The 13243-nt window shown below is 43.0% G+C and overlaps 1 protein-coding gene across 1 annotated transcript; it reads right to left on the reverse strand.

Annotated features, from left to right (window-relative positions):
• Positions 1–2497: 2497 nt before the first annotated feature.
• Positions 2498–10916, reverse strand: LOC145401348 (uncharacterized). The gene is made up of 7 exons (XM_080273673.1): positions 10890–10916; positions 8317–8492; positions 7614–7799; positions 6989–7232; positions 5485–6683; positions 4863–5054; positions 2498–2996 (listed from the first exon to the last, which is right to left on the reverse strand). Exons 1-7 carry the CDS (start codon positions 10914–10916, stop codon positions 2498–2500), a joined length of 2523 nt encoding a protein of 840 aa, XP_080129799.1.
• Positions 10917–13243: the final 2327 nt, after the last annotated feature.

Raw genomic sequence — 13243 nt, forward strand, 5'->3', positions numbered from 1 at the left:
AAAAACTTGTTACTTGTTCACACCTTTGCGCCCTAGGTTTAAATGATACGCTAAGGAAGAGGTGCTAGGAATCCTCTTACACGGACGAGAATAAAGCCCATAATAAGCCCATAATAAAGCCAGTAGAGACAAAAGGCCTTACCCTCACCCCCGCCTCACCTTCAAAGCCACGCCCTCGCCAGAACACGGCTACTGCCTTTAACTGCTAACACCAAAAAAAGCAAACACGACTGATAGAGATGTGTGTGTGTGTGTGTGTGTGTGTGTGTGTGTGTGTGTGTGTGTGTGTGTGTGTGTGTGTGTGTGTGTGTGTGTGTGTGTGTGTGTGTGTGTGTGTGTGCGTGTGTGTCTGTCTGTCTGTCTGTGAACGTGGCAAGAAGAAGGGCCTGAGAATGTGCAGGACGAGCTGGAATGTGGCCAGGGAAGTGAAGGGATCAGGTGGGATGTGAATATTGAGGTCAAGTGATCTGAGAAGATATCTGCTATTTAAAAAGACTCGAGTCTGATCTCAGGTTTTGCTAAGGACCAGTCTGATGGTACAAATTCGTTCAAAAAGACTGTATTGTTCCACAAGACCCAACGACATGTCATAAAAACACCCCTGCTAATGCCGTCACACCAGGCTTGAATGATATAGGCCTGCCATGCATTCAGTATGGACGGTGGTTATTAGTGCCAAAATGGTGAAATGTGAGTATGTGGCACGTGGGGGGACTGCAGGGTCTCAGAGAATGAACATATTAAGGGAAAAAATGTGGATGGGTCAGTTGAGGTGGCAACGCTGACTCACCACCCAACCAAGTAAGTTTTCACGGCTGGGATGAAAGTCTGACCAAGGAAAGCGAAGACAACTAATCTCTTCAGCCTGGTGACGTACATACACTGCTTTATTCATGCTATCTCCAGACGGTTTTACTGAACTTATGGCAAACATTTGGAACTAGAGGAGTCTTATCTAGCCTTCATTTACCTCTTCACAGTTAGAGGGTCTCTGAAAGCTGAATAAAATCGTCTGGTGGTAGCTTGACTAAAATGAGCTACGTCATCGTGTTGAAGATGGAAAGCTCTATCGCCTGTTGCAACGACAGTGAAAGGCTCTATACTGATCCTCCTTTGGCCTGTACTTTAATGGTATTAGAGACGGTAGTTGGCCCTATTTTAAGTGGCGTAGGAGGTTTTGTAGCAATGCTTCCTTTACCATTTTTCATTTTACTCATTACGACTTAGCATTCTCGTGTATGGTATTTTAATCGTGTTAATATCGATACAAACAAGAGAATACTGAGGGGCAATATGCAGAATAAATCGCCAAGGAAGAGATGCCACGAAATCTCCAAAGTCACTCACAATACGGCGCCAAAATCATAGTTTCATGAACCTCACTTGCTTCCCACATTCCAGACGTCTCACAAAGCCAATATCAGCATGGGTACAGTTTCCCAGTTGATACTTATGGATTAGATTATCAGCTGAAAGTAACTATACAATATGAAAATGAAAAGTAGACACTAAGTGGCTATAAATACACATGATAATAGTTCGTTCACTTTAACCTGGCGGAGAGTTTTGTCCTTATCAGTTAAATTTCCGTAGTTCATGGCAGAAAAAGATGATACTAAGACTCTACATCCTTTTACAGCTTATTTCCTGTCGTTCAGTGACAGAATAAGAAATACTACGGTTCTACTCCTGCACCATTTCAGTAGCACTTTCTCGTGACTAGCACCATTTTCTGTTGTTCCTCTCACTTTACAGCATGGCATTCAAGATGGACAAAAGGCAATTTTAGGCCAGGTTAAAATGAACGGAGTACAACAGATGTTTCCAATGCCTTTGCTACAGCTAAGATAAGCCTGGTTGAATCCCTCAGCTTCCTAATCTGAGTCTGATACAGTGTGGCAAATACCGGTATAATGTTTGGCAAAAGAAACATGTAGACTGCTGGCGACATCTGGAACCGTAATTATATAATCTCGCAAATTCAAGACGTGTAGAAGAATGTTTGTATGTACGTTTGTCTTCACTCACCCAGCTAAAAAAAAAGAAAAAAAGAAAAGAAAAGAAAAAAAAAATGATCATCAGATAACACTGAATATCAATATGAAACAATACGATTAACAAAATTCATCCATCTATCTAATACTTCACAGTCAAATTTCATTGAATTTTAAAGTAACAAGCTACGAAAAACGAAACGATTTATGATAACTACTGAACATTTGCATATTGTAAAAATAAAAAAAAAGATAAACTTATAAAACTCTAGATATATGACCCCTGACATCTTCAGAAAAGAGCAAATGTTGGTGTCTGATGGGGAGGGGTAAGGGAGGATTTAGGCGTTACCTTTGTACCCTCGAGAGGGCTGTTGGAAGGGGGAAGGGTGGTTTCCAGGCAACCCAAGAACACCTTGGATACAACCCTATCATTCAAGTTGGTTAAAAAAGAATAAAGAATAAAAAAAATAAAAAATAACAACAGCAGGAGGAGGATCTCGCTACGCAGGGTCGGAGAAATTACTGTCACGCCATCCTCGGTCATTGTTCAGACTCGGACAAGTGTAGGTGGAGGCAGGGACGCAGATGTGGCCATCGAAAACCTCTCCGTTAGGGCAGGTGTGTTGGTATTTCAGCCCCTCGTGGCAGTAAAAGTAGCTGCGACATTCTGACAGGAAATCTTGGTAAAATCCATTGACCCTTCCTTCGCAAGACGGGACATTCGGGCAGGCAAACTGCTTGTCGTCTACGCACTGGTCTCCGTTAAATATCTGGCCGTCTGGACACGTGTGGTGGATGATGCGGCGGCCGGATCTGCAGTAGTAGAAGCCGCGACAACCGGTTCTCAGGTCCAGGATGTAGCCGTCCGTGGCCCCGCAGTCACCGGCGGGAGGCACAGGACACTGGTACCGGTCCTTGGCCACACACGTACGGCCGTTGAACACCTTACCATCTGGACAGTTCTGATAGAAACGCCGTCCGTTGTAGCAGTAGTAGAACCTGGAGGACGGAAAAATAATTATTTCTTTAGTGAAAAATACATGTATTCCTATTAACTACTTTTTTATTTTATTTTATTTTTTAAGCAACTGGCCATGACGATAATTACGGATTTAAGATTTAAGAGGAAAGGAAATTCAGTGACTCTCACCTCCCTACCGTCTCATAGTCTTTAATTAATGTCTATTAGACTGAAATACGGTCATTATGGACGACTAATAACGGAAGAATTTGTCGCCTCAAGGTTTCGCATCAGCAAAAAAAAGAAGAAAGCTTTTTATTCATATCTATCGACTGAACTATGGTTATTATGCCCTTCAACCAGATGACATATGTATTTTCTTGCTACTACCAGATATTTCTATTCAGCTTAAGGGGGGACACTTTTAGAATTTGAAGAATTATTGTAGATATAACTGTCACTCGCAGCTTCACTGCTGTACATCATCTCGAACTAGACTTTTAGGTAGGTGACCCTGCACCTCAAGCTTTACAAAACAAAAAAAATAAAAACGAGAAAGTAAAAAAAAATTTTGATGATAATAATTTACGACTATCATGACTTGCTTTTCGTAGATGATAACACGCACACACACACACACACACACACACACGCACAGAGAGAGAGAGAGAGAGAGAGAGAGAGAGAGAGAGAGAGAGAGAGACTGTTAATTATACGATGACAAAGGCGGAAAAAACTTCAGCTAGGCCTGTAACAGACTGACGCTGCCAGTTCCTATCTCTACCGTAAGCACTACTTTGATGGCCACCTGTTGGGAGGCGTCTGAACCTCCGAAAGATTTATATATATTGGTTTATGATCGACATGGCAGTCTTCATGTTTTTCCTAGTGAAGGTGATTTGGTTTAGCGCAACATAAATTTCTGTGTTGACCAAACCCCAGTGGATGACGGATTTTTTCTTTTCTTCCGTTCTTTCTGGTTTTCTTTTTCTTTCTTTCTTTATGCTTTGATCTGGTCCTGCCAGGTGGTTTTTATGAACATAAAGATAGAACCCTAAGCACGTTTTTTGTAACCTGACAAAGGTCCCTAACCCTTATCAGCTCAGCTGACGGCCAACAATAGTCAGATTAGAGGGTCGATTTGACTCGTAACCAAGGAAGCTTGTTCCTCCCTCATAACTAAAGTTCATCGAATTTCATGCACCAACGGCTTAGTATTCAAACTGTGGGAGTGGCCCAGCTTTGTCTAATATACACAAACCGACTATAGGTGTGATATAGTTAATGAAGGCTATATCATACCCTCTCGGTTCGAAAAGCCTCTCTCCTATGCTGAAAATAATCAAGTATCAGTAAGAATAAACTAAATTACGTTCTCTGGTTAAAGGGGTTAACCACTTTTCCTACATTAGATTTATGCAGTTGCCTACACAGCATTATAGTCCCTGCAGAAAATAGACTTCTTTTCGAATATCTTTGAAAAATGTTGCAAATTTCATTGTAAAAATAGTCAATACATGGACGCCAGTGGTCTTGTGGGTTAAGAGGCTCCAGCTCTGTGTAGCCCATAATGGTTTAGATCCAAGGAATGATAAGAGTTCATTGCTCAAATAATGCCTCCGAGGGTAGAGTGCATTATTACTCCCGCCTTCAGTGTCTAAAATGAATAGCCTAGCTCCGGGCTTCTACACCCCTGTTGGGACGATTGATGATGAAGGATGATGATGATCATGATGATTTGGAAACAGGTGCTGATAGAACCATAAATGTAGCTCAGTCATACATATATCTGATGCATCCCATGAAAACGCTCTAATGATAATAATGATGATGATGACTAGACGAAATGGAAATACGAAACAGGTGCCATAGCCACAAACGCAGCCCCATCATATTATATATACCTTGTGCATCCCGACGTTAGGTCCTGAAAGACTCCCTTCTGGTTACTGGCACACTCCTTGGCTGGTGTGTCTCCTAGCGGGCATGCATAGGCAGAGCGACTGAGGCACTGAGCACCATCAAACACCTGGCCTGCAGGGCACACCTGTCGACTCAACACCTGCCCATTGCTGCACTCGTAGTACTCCTGGCATCTGTTGGTTGGATTGATTGATTGAATAATGACTGACTGATTGACTAATTTCACTCCTGCCTTCTCACTCTTCCTGTGGGAGAACTGACTTATCTGACTGCTTAACTGATTGGTAGTCTGAATGAATTATATCCGTGGCAGCGTAACAATGACTGAGGCAGTCCAAAGTAAGAAAAGCTTCGGAATATTTTGACGCTACATATCACAGTATGTCAAGTGTTAATAGTGCTGTCTGAACGAGTTTCGACTAAATCTTGCGTGGCTTCTGAGTCACAGTCAGGGAACAACATATTTATTTTGGAAAATTTGGACTGAACGAATAAGCATTCCAAATTTAACAACTTACAGTGTTTGTGTTAATAAAAGATAAAACATAGATCAGCAATTTCAGTTAAACAGACAAGTTAAACCTTCTGAACTGTGAAACTCACCCAGTGGACAGATCTTGATAAAGTCCGTCAGCCTTGTTCACGCAGCGTGTACTGACGGAGGTGGGACAAATGTAGGAGGAGTGAGATACACAGCGTTGCCCGTCATACACCTTTCCAGGCTCACACATTCGGTACCATAAAAGCGTCTCGTTGCGGCACCGGAAATGACTCTGACAAGCTTGGTCATTGTCAACAAAATCTCCATCATCTCTGAAGTAACACATAGTAGCAGATGGACAGTGGACTTGCGAAGCTGTCCGACAAAACAGGCCATCGTGCAACTGTCCCTCTGGGCATTTGTACTTGGTCTTTACACCTGCAGCACATTGGTAGTACGATGAACATGATTCATCTAGATTCTGATAAACTCCGTCGCCACGAAGGGCGCACTCAGCGTCGTTAGGCACAACAGGACACTGAAACTCACCATCTGGAACGCACTGAACTCCATTAAACTTCTGCTGAGGAGGACACGTGTGTGTAAACTTCTTGGTGCCGGAGCGACAGTGAAAGAAACGTGTGCAGTTGGAGGTTTGGTCGAGGTAGTAGCCATCTGCTCGTGATCTACAGTTGGAGTCACGTGTACTGCGGGACCTGACGACCCTGTTGGTAAAGTTTCTGTGCTGAGAATTTGGGCGAGCTGGACAACGGAACAACATGGGGTCGACACATTGCTCCCCATTGAAGACATTGCTGCCGGGACAAGTATGCTCGCTGAGTTTACTTCCCCCTCGGCAGTAGAAGAATGTTTTGCAGCCTGTCTTTTCCACGGTGTAGTAGCCATCAATCTTCGTGGAGCAGTCTGGCAGGCGGGGGCGGGAGGTGCAGATGGAGTTCTGTTCGTCAACGCACTCCACGCCATTGAACACAAGTCCCGGGGAGCAAAGATAAGATCGAATAAACTGCTGGTGGCGACACAGGAAGAAACCACGACAGTCGGATCCAGCGGCAGTGTACAGACCGTCCTCCCTACCCTCACAAGAGCCTCGACCTTCACCCCAGCAGGTAAAATTGGTCGCCGAGACGCACCCGTGGCCATCGAAAACCTGGTGGTCAGGACACTCTTCCAGGTCAACAAGGTCGCCGTTGAAGCAGCGGAAGTAAGCGCCGCAGGGGGCGTGTGGTGCTGCGTGGAGGCCATTGACGCGCCCTTCACACACCTGCTCGTAGCACACCGAGGTCGTACTGGGCACACATTTCTGTAAGAACATACACAGTAAGGAAGCTGAAATAAGGATACTGTCTTCTATAGGACGCTCTCTCTGAAAAGGCATATGGTTCTAATAAGTTCTGCTTTTGATTAAGAGACTACTGTAATATCTTAGGAATACCCATGTTCAGTAAAAGCATGATTCTAACACTCTCAAGCAGTATTTTATAGAAGCAAACATTGTGTTAATTGTTCACTTGCTGTTTTCAGTCACTGGGGATATACAGAGAATATCAACTTTGAAACAAGACAAAAAATATACTGTACGTTAAAAATCACAAAATGGACCCAAACCTTGAGCTTATAGTCGAATATGGAGTTGTATGGGCAGACGTGATCGGTCCTGATGCCGTCGCTGCATGTGAAGTACGACGTGCAGGATGAGGCAGGGGCAGGGTGGGTGCCGTCGGGTAGGCCCATGCAGGAGGGAGCCGAGCAGCCCATGAGTTGCTGACCAGTACCGCAGGACCCAGTAGCTGAGTCCCACACCGCACCATCCTCGCACCACCACTTCCCGGAAACACTCCCATTGACGCACCTGTAATGCCCGTGTCCGTTACCAAAAAGAATTCGAAACTGATTAATGAAATGCTGTTCGGGCGCTTAAATTCATGGTTCTCTGCTCATATTACGCACAAGGAAGAATACACAAGTCAATAATTATATATATTTACTTAACAGCCACGCTACGGCCCATCATCACTGAGTAGTCACTGATTTTTCCTTAGCCAGTAAAAACAACTGTACATTTATGCGACAATGAGTAACAGATACTCAATAAAGAGCACACTGTATCATAAATCATTAGAATAACTTCCATAAATTGTGTGTGTGTGTGTGTGTGTGTGTGTGTGTGTGTGTGTGTGTGTGTGTGTGTGTGTGAATTCGTGTACGCCTACTGTAAAGGGAGAAAACCAACCTGTAGTAGCTTCTGCAGTCGTCTGAGAAGTCGGGATAGTATCCGTCTGTCTGGTTGAGGCAGGGGGGCGAGGCGGGGGGCAGGCGGGGACAGGACACCTCGGAGGCGGGTCGGCACTCCTCGCTACTCTGATCCAACTTCTCCCCAGCAGAGCAAGCGTACGAGTATACAGCACCCTCTAGGCACCTAAAGACATATACAGAGATACATAAATACATACGAGATCAGAGCATCTTCTTGACACCTGCAGACACATACAGATATCAAGAAATACATAAATACAAACATACATATAGTACAGGTGATTACAGTTACAGGCATTAATACTGATCCACCCTATTACGATAAATAATGAGACTTTGAACAGTGGCTTATGGAAAAATAATGCAATTTTTGAAGACCATGAAACTTTTCTGAACATTGCTTAAGAGTTTTATAATTACTCGACCCAAAAGTCGGGCGATATACATACATACATATATGCATACATACATACGTACATACATATACAAAGACATGTACAGACATATACACACATATGCATTCAGGTAGTTACACGTAAACCTTCACATACACACACATTCAAACACATACGAGAAATACATTACACACATACACAACAGGTGTGTGTGTGTGTGTGTGTGTGTGTGTGTGTGTGTGTGTGTGTGTGTGTGTGTGTGTGTGTGTGGCCTTGTAGCCTCACCTGTAGTATAGCGAGCATCCCGACTCTAGGTCCGGGTAAACTCCATCCTGCCGTGTGGTGCAGGAGAAGCTCTTGTAGCGCCTCAGAGCCACGGACAGCTGGGACGACCTGCTGGCCACCTGCATCGTCTCCTTCACCGACCACAGAAGCCTCTCCACCGGCCCGCTGCCACACTCCTGCAGGCACGGGAGGAATATAGCTTACGACCTTATTATCAAAACCGAGTACCCGAAGGTGCTGTATCGCGGTGGTAACATATCTCAAGCAGGTATCATTAAGAACTGAGTGTGCGAAGCTGTACAATCTCCTTCAGCAGCCACAACATCCTCTCCACCGGCCATCTCACGCTTCTGCTGGCACGAGGCTAGTATGTCCTTGTCATTAGCCTTGACACTCTCAGGCTTCTATGACTTGCCCTCTGTTGAATACAATTATCTGATGTTACTCTAATTAAAATTCACACGTGTTGGGGTTTGAGTCCTAGACTCAGACCACACGCATCACAGATGGGTGCGCTGACCACCCAGGCAGCTTCTCATGAGGGCTATTATAAGACCGTACGCCGCTGACGAAGATTAGTGCTAATTATCGTCCAACTCCGGTCCCGTTATAGATCATGTCTGGAACCGGATCTTGGGAGGTAATCCAAGTCCCAGTGGTACTGACACTTAACCTTGCCTTATGCTCATACCATCACAATGCAGCTAATTCTAACGACCACCTTCAGAGTCGATTTGTCCACATATCAGCGAAAAATGTCTCCTGCATAGTAAGCTTCACTGGGGAAGGATGAAGCTCATTAAGGATGTCATGGTAACTATTATATAAGTTTTACTCTAACTTGGGCTATGATTACCAGTTGTCCATCTTAAATGCTGAGTTGTAACGATAGATTAATCCTTGAACATAATGCCAGTCACGAAGAAGTGCTATAGAAAGTTCGTTGAGCCGTAATACTGTACTGTGTTTTTCTGCCACTAAACTAATGGATAAAATCGAAAATCCAGGTCAAGTTAGGATCAAGTAGCTACTAATGTTCATGTTGACTGTTAATTGACTGTGGATGCAAAAACAGAGACAGAAAAAAAAAAAAACAATTCGTTGATAAGCATCCGAACAAAAAGCGGCGACTGTGGAACCGGCCTTAAGTTTATATCATTAAAATGCAGCCAGTTGAATAAGCACAATCTCTACACAGAGGATAATGTAATCTTTCCGCAATCTTCATTTTAAATTGGTTGGCCATGGATAGTCATGATAAGTAAAATGCTGACTCTTCTGAAGGCACAGCGAAATTAAACCCCGCTGTTTTAATAATCTAATAGAGAATTTTAGCGATGGAAGGAAAAAATGATGCAGGTTTGATGAAGAAAAAGAAAGAGCGTTGCAGGTTTGATGAATAAAAGGAAAGGGTGTTGCAGGTTTGATGAGGAAAAGGAAAGGAGGTTGATGGTTTGATGAATAAAAGGAGAGGGTGTTGCAGTTTTGATAAATAAAAGGAAAGGGTGTTGCAGGTTTGATGAGGAAAAAGAAAGGAGGTTGATGGTTTGATGAATAAAAGGAGAGGGTGTTGCAGGTTTGATGAGGAAAAGGAAAGGGTGTTGCAAGTCTGAAGAAGAAAAAAAGAGGGTGTTGCAAGTTTGAAGAAGAAAAAAAGAGGGTGTTGCAAGTTTGAAGAAGAAAAAAAGAGGGTGTTGCAAGTTTGAAGAAGAAAAAAAGAGGGTGTTGCAAGACTGAAGAAGAAAAAAAGAGGGTGTTGCAAGTTTGATGAAGAAACGGCACTGGAAGTCCGACATTTCCTTCAGGCGTGTCTGCATTCCCTGCCAAATAGATCAGCACCCAACAAACAGGCTATTTTTAGATCCAAAATTCCATGATACACTCGAACAATAAAGTACTGGTGCACATTCCGAGTGAAACAATCTGATATCATAGAGGATTCATGATGATGTTTAGTTCATGATGCTTAATTCATGATGATGCTTAATATCACTTGTCTGTGGCATTTTCCACCTTCTTCAAGCTTTGTTATTATATGCACACTCATTTAAAAGTAAATTAATATTCCTTAGCCCCTCAGACATCATGAGCTATACTGACCCTCTTGAGACTATCTCGTGCGGTGCTTTTTTGATTGTGTGTACGGTCAGGACAAAAATTTTACCTACTGTTCCACTATGTCTGCTCCACACTTAGGGTATGTGCGTCACTTTCCTCCCAGACGCATTGTACGAGTAATCATGGGCAGACAAGAATACCAAGCCATTTCCAGTTTACCTTTATTAGCCAGCAGAGGAAAGTAAGGAGTTGAAGAGGAGAGGAATTAGACGAACTTTTGTCTACAGCTGTCCATTAACTCTTCCATGGTTGAACCAACTCCAGTATTCTTTCCCAGGTAACACCAGACGATTTTATCCAGCTGATGATGAGTCCTAGGTGCCTGAGAGTGTCTATATGTCACCATTAGCCTTCTTACGGTGGGATAAATCAAGTATTCTATTCTGAGTAAGAATGAGTCACAAGAGTCCGGGAATAATAATATATAAAATGCTCCTGATGCCACTGGTCTATACCTTTTCCGTCATAAATGCTTCAGTCATTACTGCGTCCATGGGGAGATTATTGCCCGGCTTGGGACGAGGCGGGGAGATAGTGAAAGGGAGGCTGGGGAGCGTCGCATTAAACAAGACGAACATACTGGCGCCCAACTGGATGACGCGGTGCAAAATCGTGCGTTCAAGCTGGGTAAAATCAACGAGGGAAAAATAACAATAATTCTGATGAGGATGAAGAAGCACAAGGCTTATTAACAGTCCCAAGCTCCTATTACCCTCTCTTACCTGAACATTAAGATCTACAATTAGTGGAAATATTGTACCAGAGTTGTTCCAACAATGAAAGAGTTAATTACCACTAGAGAGGGGGAGTGAGCTGGTGGACAGGAAGAGTATTTGTCTGAGCAAGGCTCCTATTACTCGCTCTTTCCTGAATATAAAGATCTAGGATTAGTGAAAATACTACATTATAATAGAGTTGTTCCGACCATGAGAGAGCTAACCGCCACTAAAGAGGTGGAGTGCGTTGGTGGATAGGAAGAGTATTTGTTTGAGCACAACCATATACTTATGATCATTGTTATACCACACCTCAAGAAGTTGTATTTTTCATAAAGGCATGAATAAAAACAAACTCTCTCTCTCTCTCTCTCTCTCTCCCCAAGTCCTCGCGAAGTTACTAAATTTGGTGATGATTATAGAACTGCTGGAATAACTACAAGGCAAACCACAAGTGAGGGGTGTTCGGTGACGCTGCAGTTCTCCGATTTTTGTTTTTTGTCTCTATTTTTTTTTTTTTTTAATCAGAGGCGGCGCTTGCTGGTTATGAAAGTTGCAAAATAATCTTGTTCACATCTGGCGAAGTTCTGTAGAAATAACTGTACGTCTTGAAAACTGTTTGTGTAAATTAGACAAGTCATTTACTCTCTTGGATGCTTACGGTCGATGCCCATGGTTTCTGAAATTAAATAATCTATCCATCTACTCACCATCCAGTCCTTTTTTGGCCCATCAGGAGTGAAGGGGCATGAGGCTAGGCTATTCAGTCACGACATTTAAGACGAGGGTGACCAGCCACACTTGGTCCTGAGTAGTATCACGTGAACAATAAACCTTATCCATCCCTCGGATGTTAACCCTTGAGGGTCCAATCTAGGTGGTGCCAGATGATTATATTCAGCTTAGTATGATAAGGCTTTGAGCAATATACTCCACTTTAAAGAATCAAAACGTTACCCCCATTAAGATACTGATGGTGAAGCGTGTAGGACTTTGTGACTGGATGCCCTTCCTGACGTCAGACAGTGGCCTTTGGGTGGAAGTGAACGATTGGCCTGTTGTTCAATAGCGTTGGTTCTAATTCATTAAACCACAATCAGTTTAGGAAGGCACTCTAACAGTGACAGGTGTTAGTGACTGTTACATATGACCCCTCCAGTTCCAAAAGTCATTCCAAAGATATAAAATATCATCCGGAGATAGCACAAATACAATAAAAATCACACAACTTCGGATCAAAGGGATAAAGACATAAGACTGGTGTACCCGGCGCCAGAGAGTTTCAGCAGCTAGTCGCGCCCTCCTAACCTTACCTTCAGGAGTAGGGACCTGTTATTACTGTACCTTCCTATATTTTCAGTAAAAGCCCTGTTCGAACAAATAACCAAGATTATACGCTAGATAATATTCCCAAGTTTTTATAACTCAGTCTTTGGTGAATCAATTTGTCTAGTCTTATCCGGAATACTAAGAACTGTCCCGATGATGAGAGGGTTAGTCAGGCATTTGATGACGCAAGTTTCTAGACCGGCAGTGATCATGGTTTGGCGTTGCATATCAAGATGCTGGGACTGTATTTACGAACATTTCTTTTGTTTTTATCTTGAGTTGTATATATGATTACTTGCTAACATATTTGTTTTTACTCGATGCAACGACCAAACACTCAACAGCAAATTACTAGGAACATTAAAGGGCTCTACGAAAATAAATCGATTTCTGCCAAGAAGCCTCATGGAATTGATAACGTTTCGGATGTATTTCGCCGTCTTAATAAGCTAGTAACTTAAATTTCTGAGCGGAAACACAGAGAAAAGGTGAAATTTACATTTTGAGGGTTAAACACTCTCAGACTCCTACGACTCACTCACAGCTGCATAAAATCTAGCGTCGATTGGAATAGACTACTAGAGTTATCCAGAGTTTGAGAGTTAATGGAGGCAATATTAACACTCTCAAGCTTGTTTTATTTACTTTCAGCAAAATCTACTCGTCTGGCATCAGCTGGAATATGGTACTAGAAATGACGCGACCGACACAAATTGGAAACAGGCCTGAAACGAATTAGATTTTTTTGTTCACCTTCGTTTCAG

This window comes from Coenobita brevimanus, chromosome 55 (genome assembly GCF_032717465.1).
Source record: "Coenobita brevimanus isolate Jiangsu-jjx chromosome 55, ASM3271746v2, whole genome shotgun sequence".
Lineage (NCBI taxonomy): Eukaryota > Metazoa > Arthropoda > Malacostraca > Decapoda > Coenobitidae > Coenobita > Coenobita brevimanus.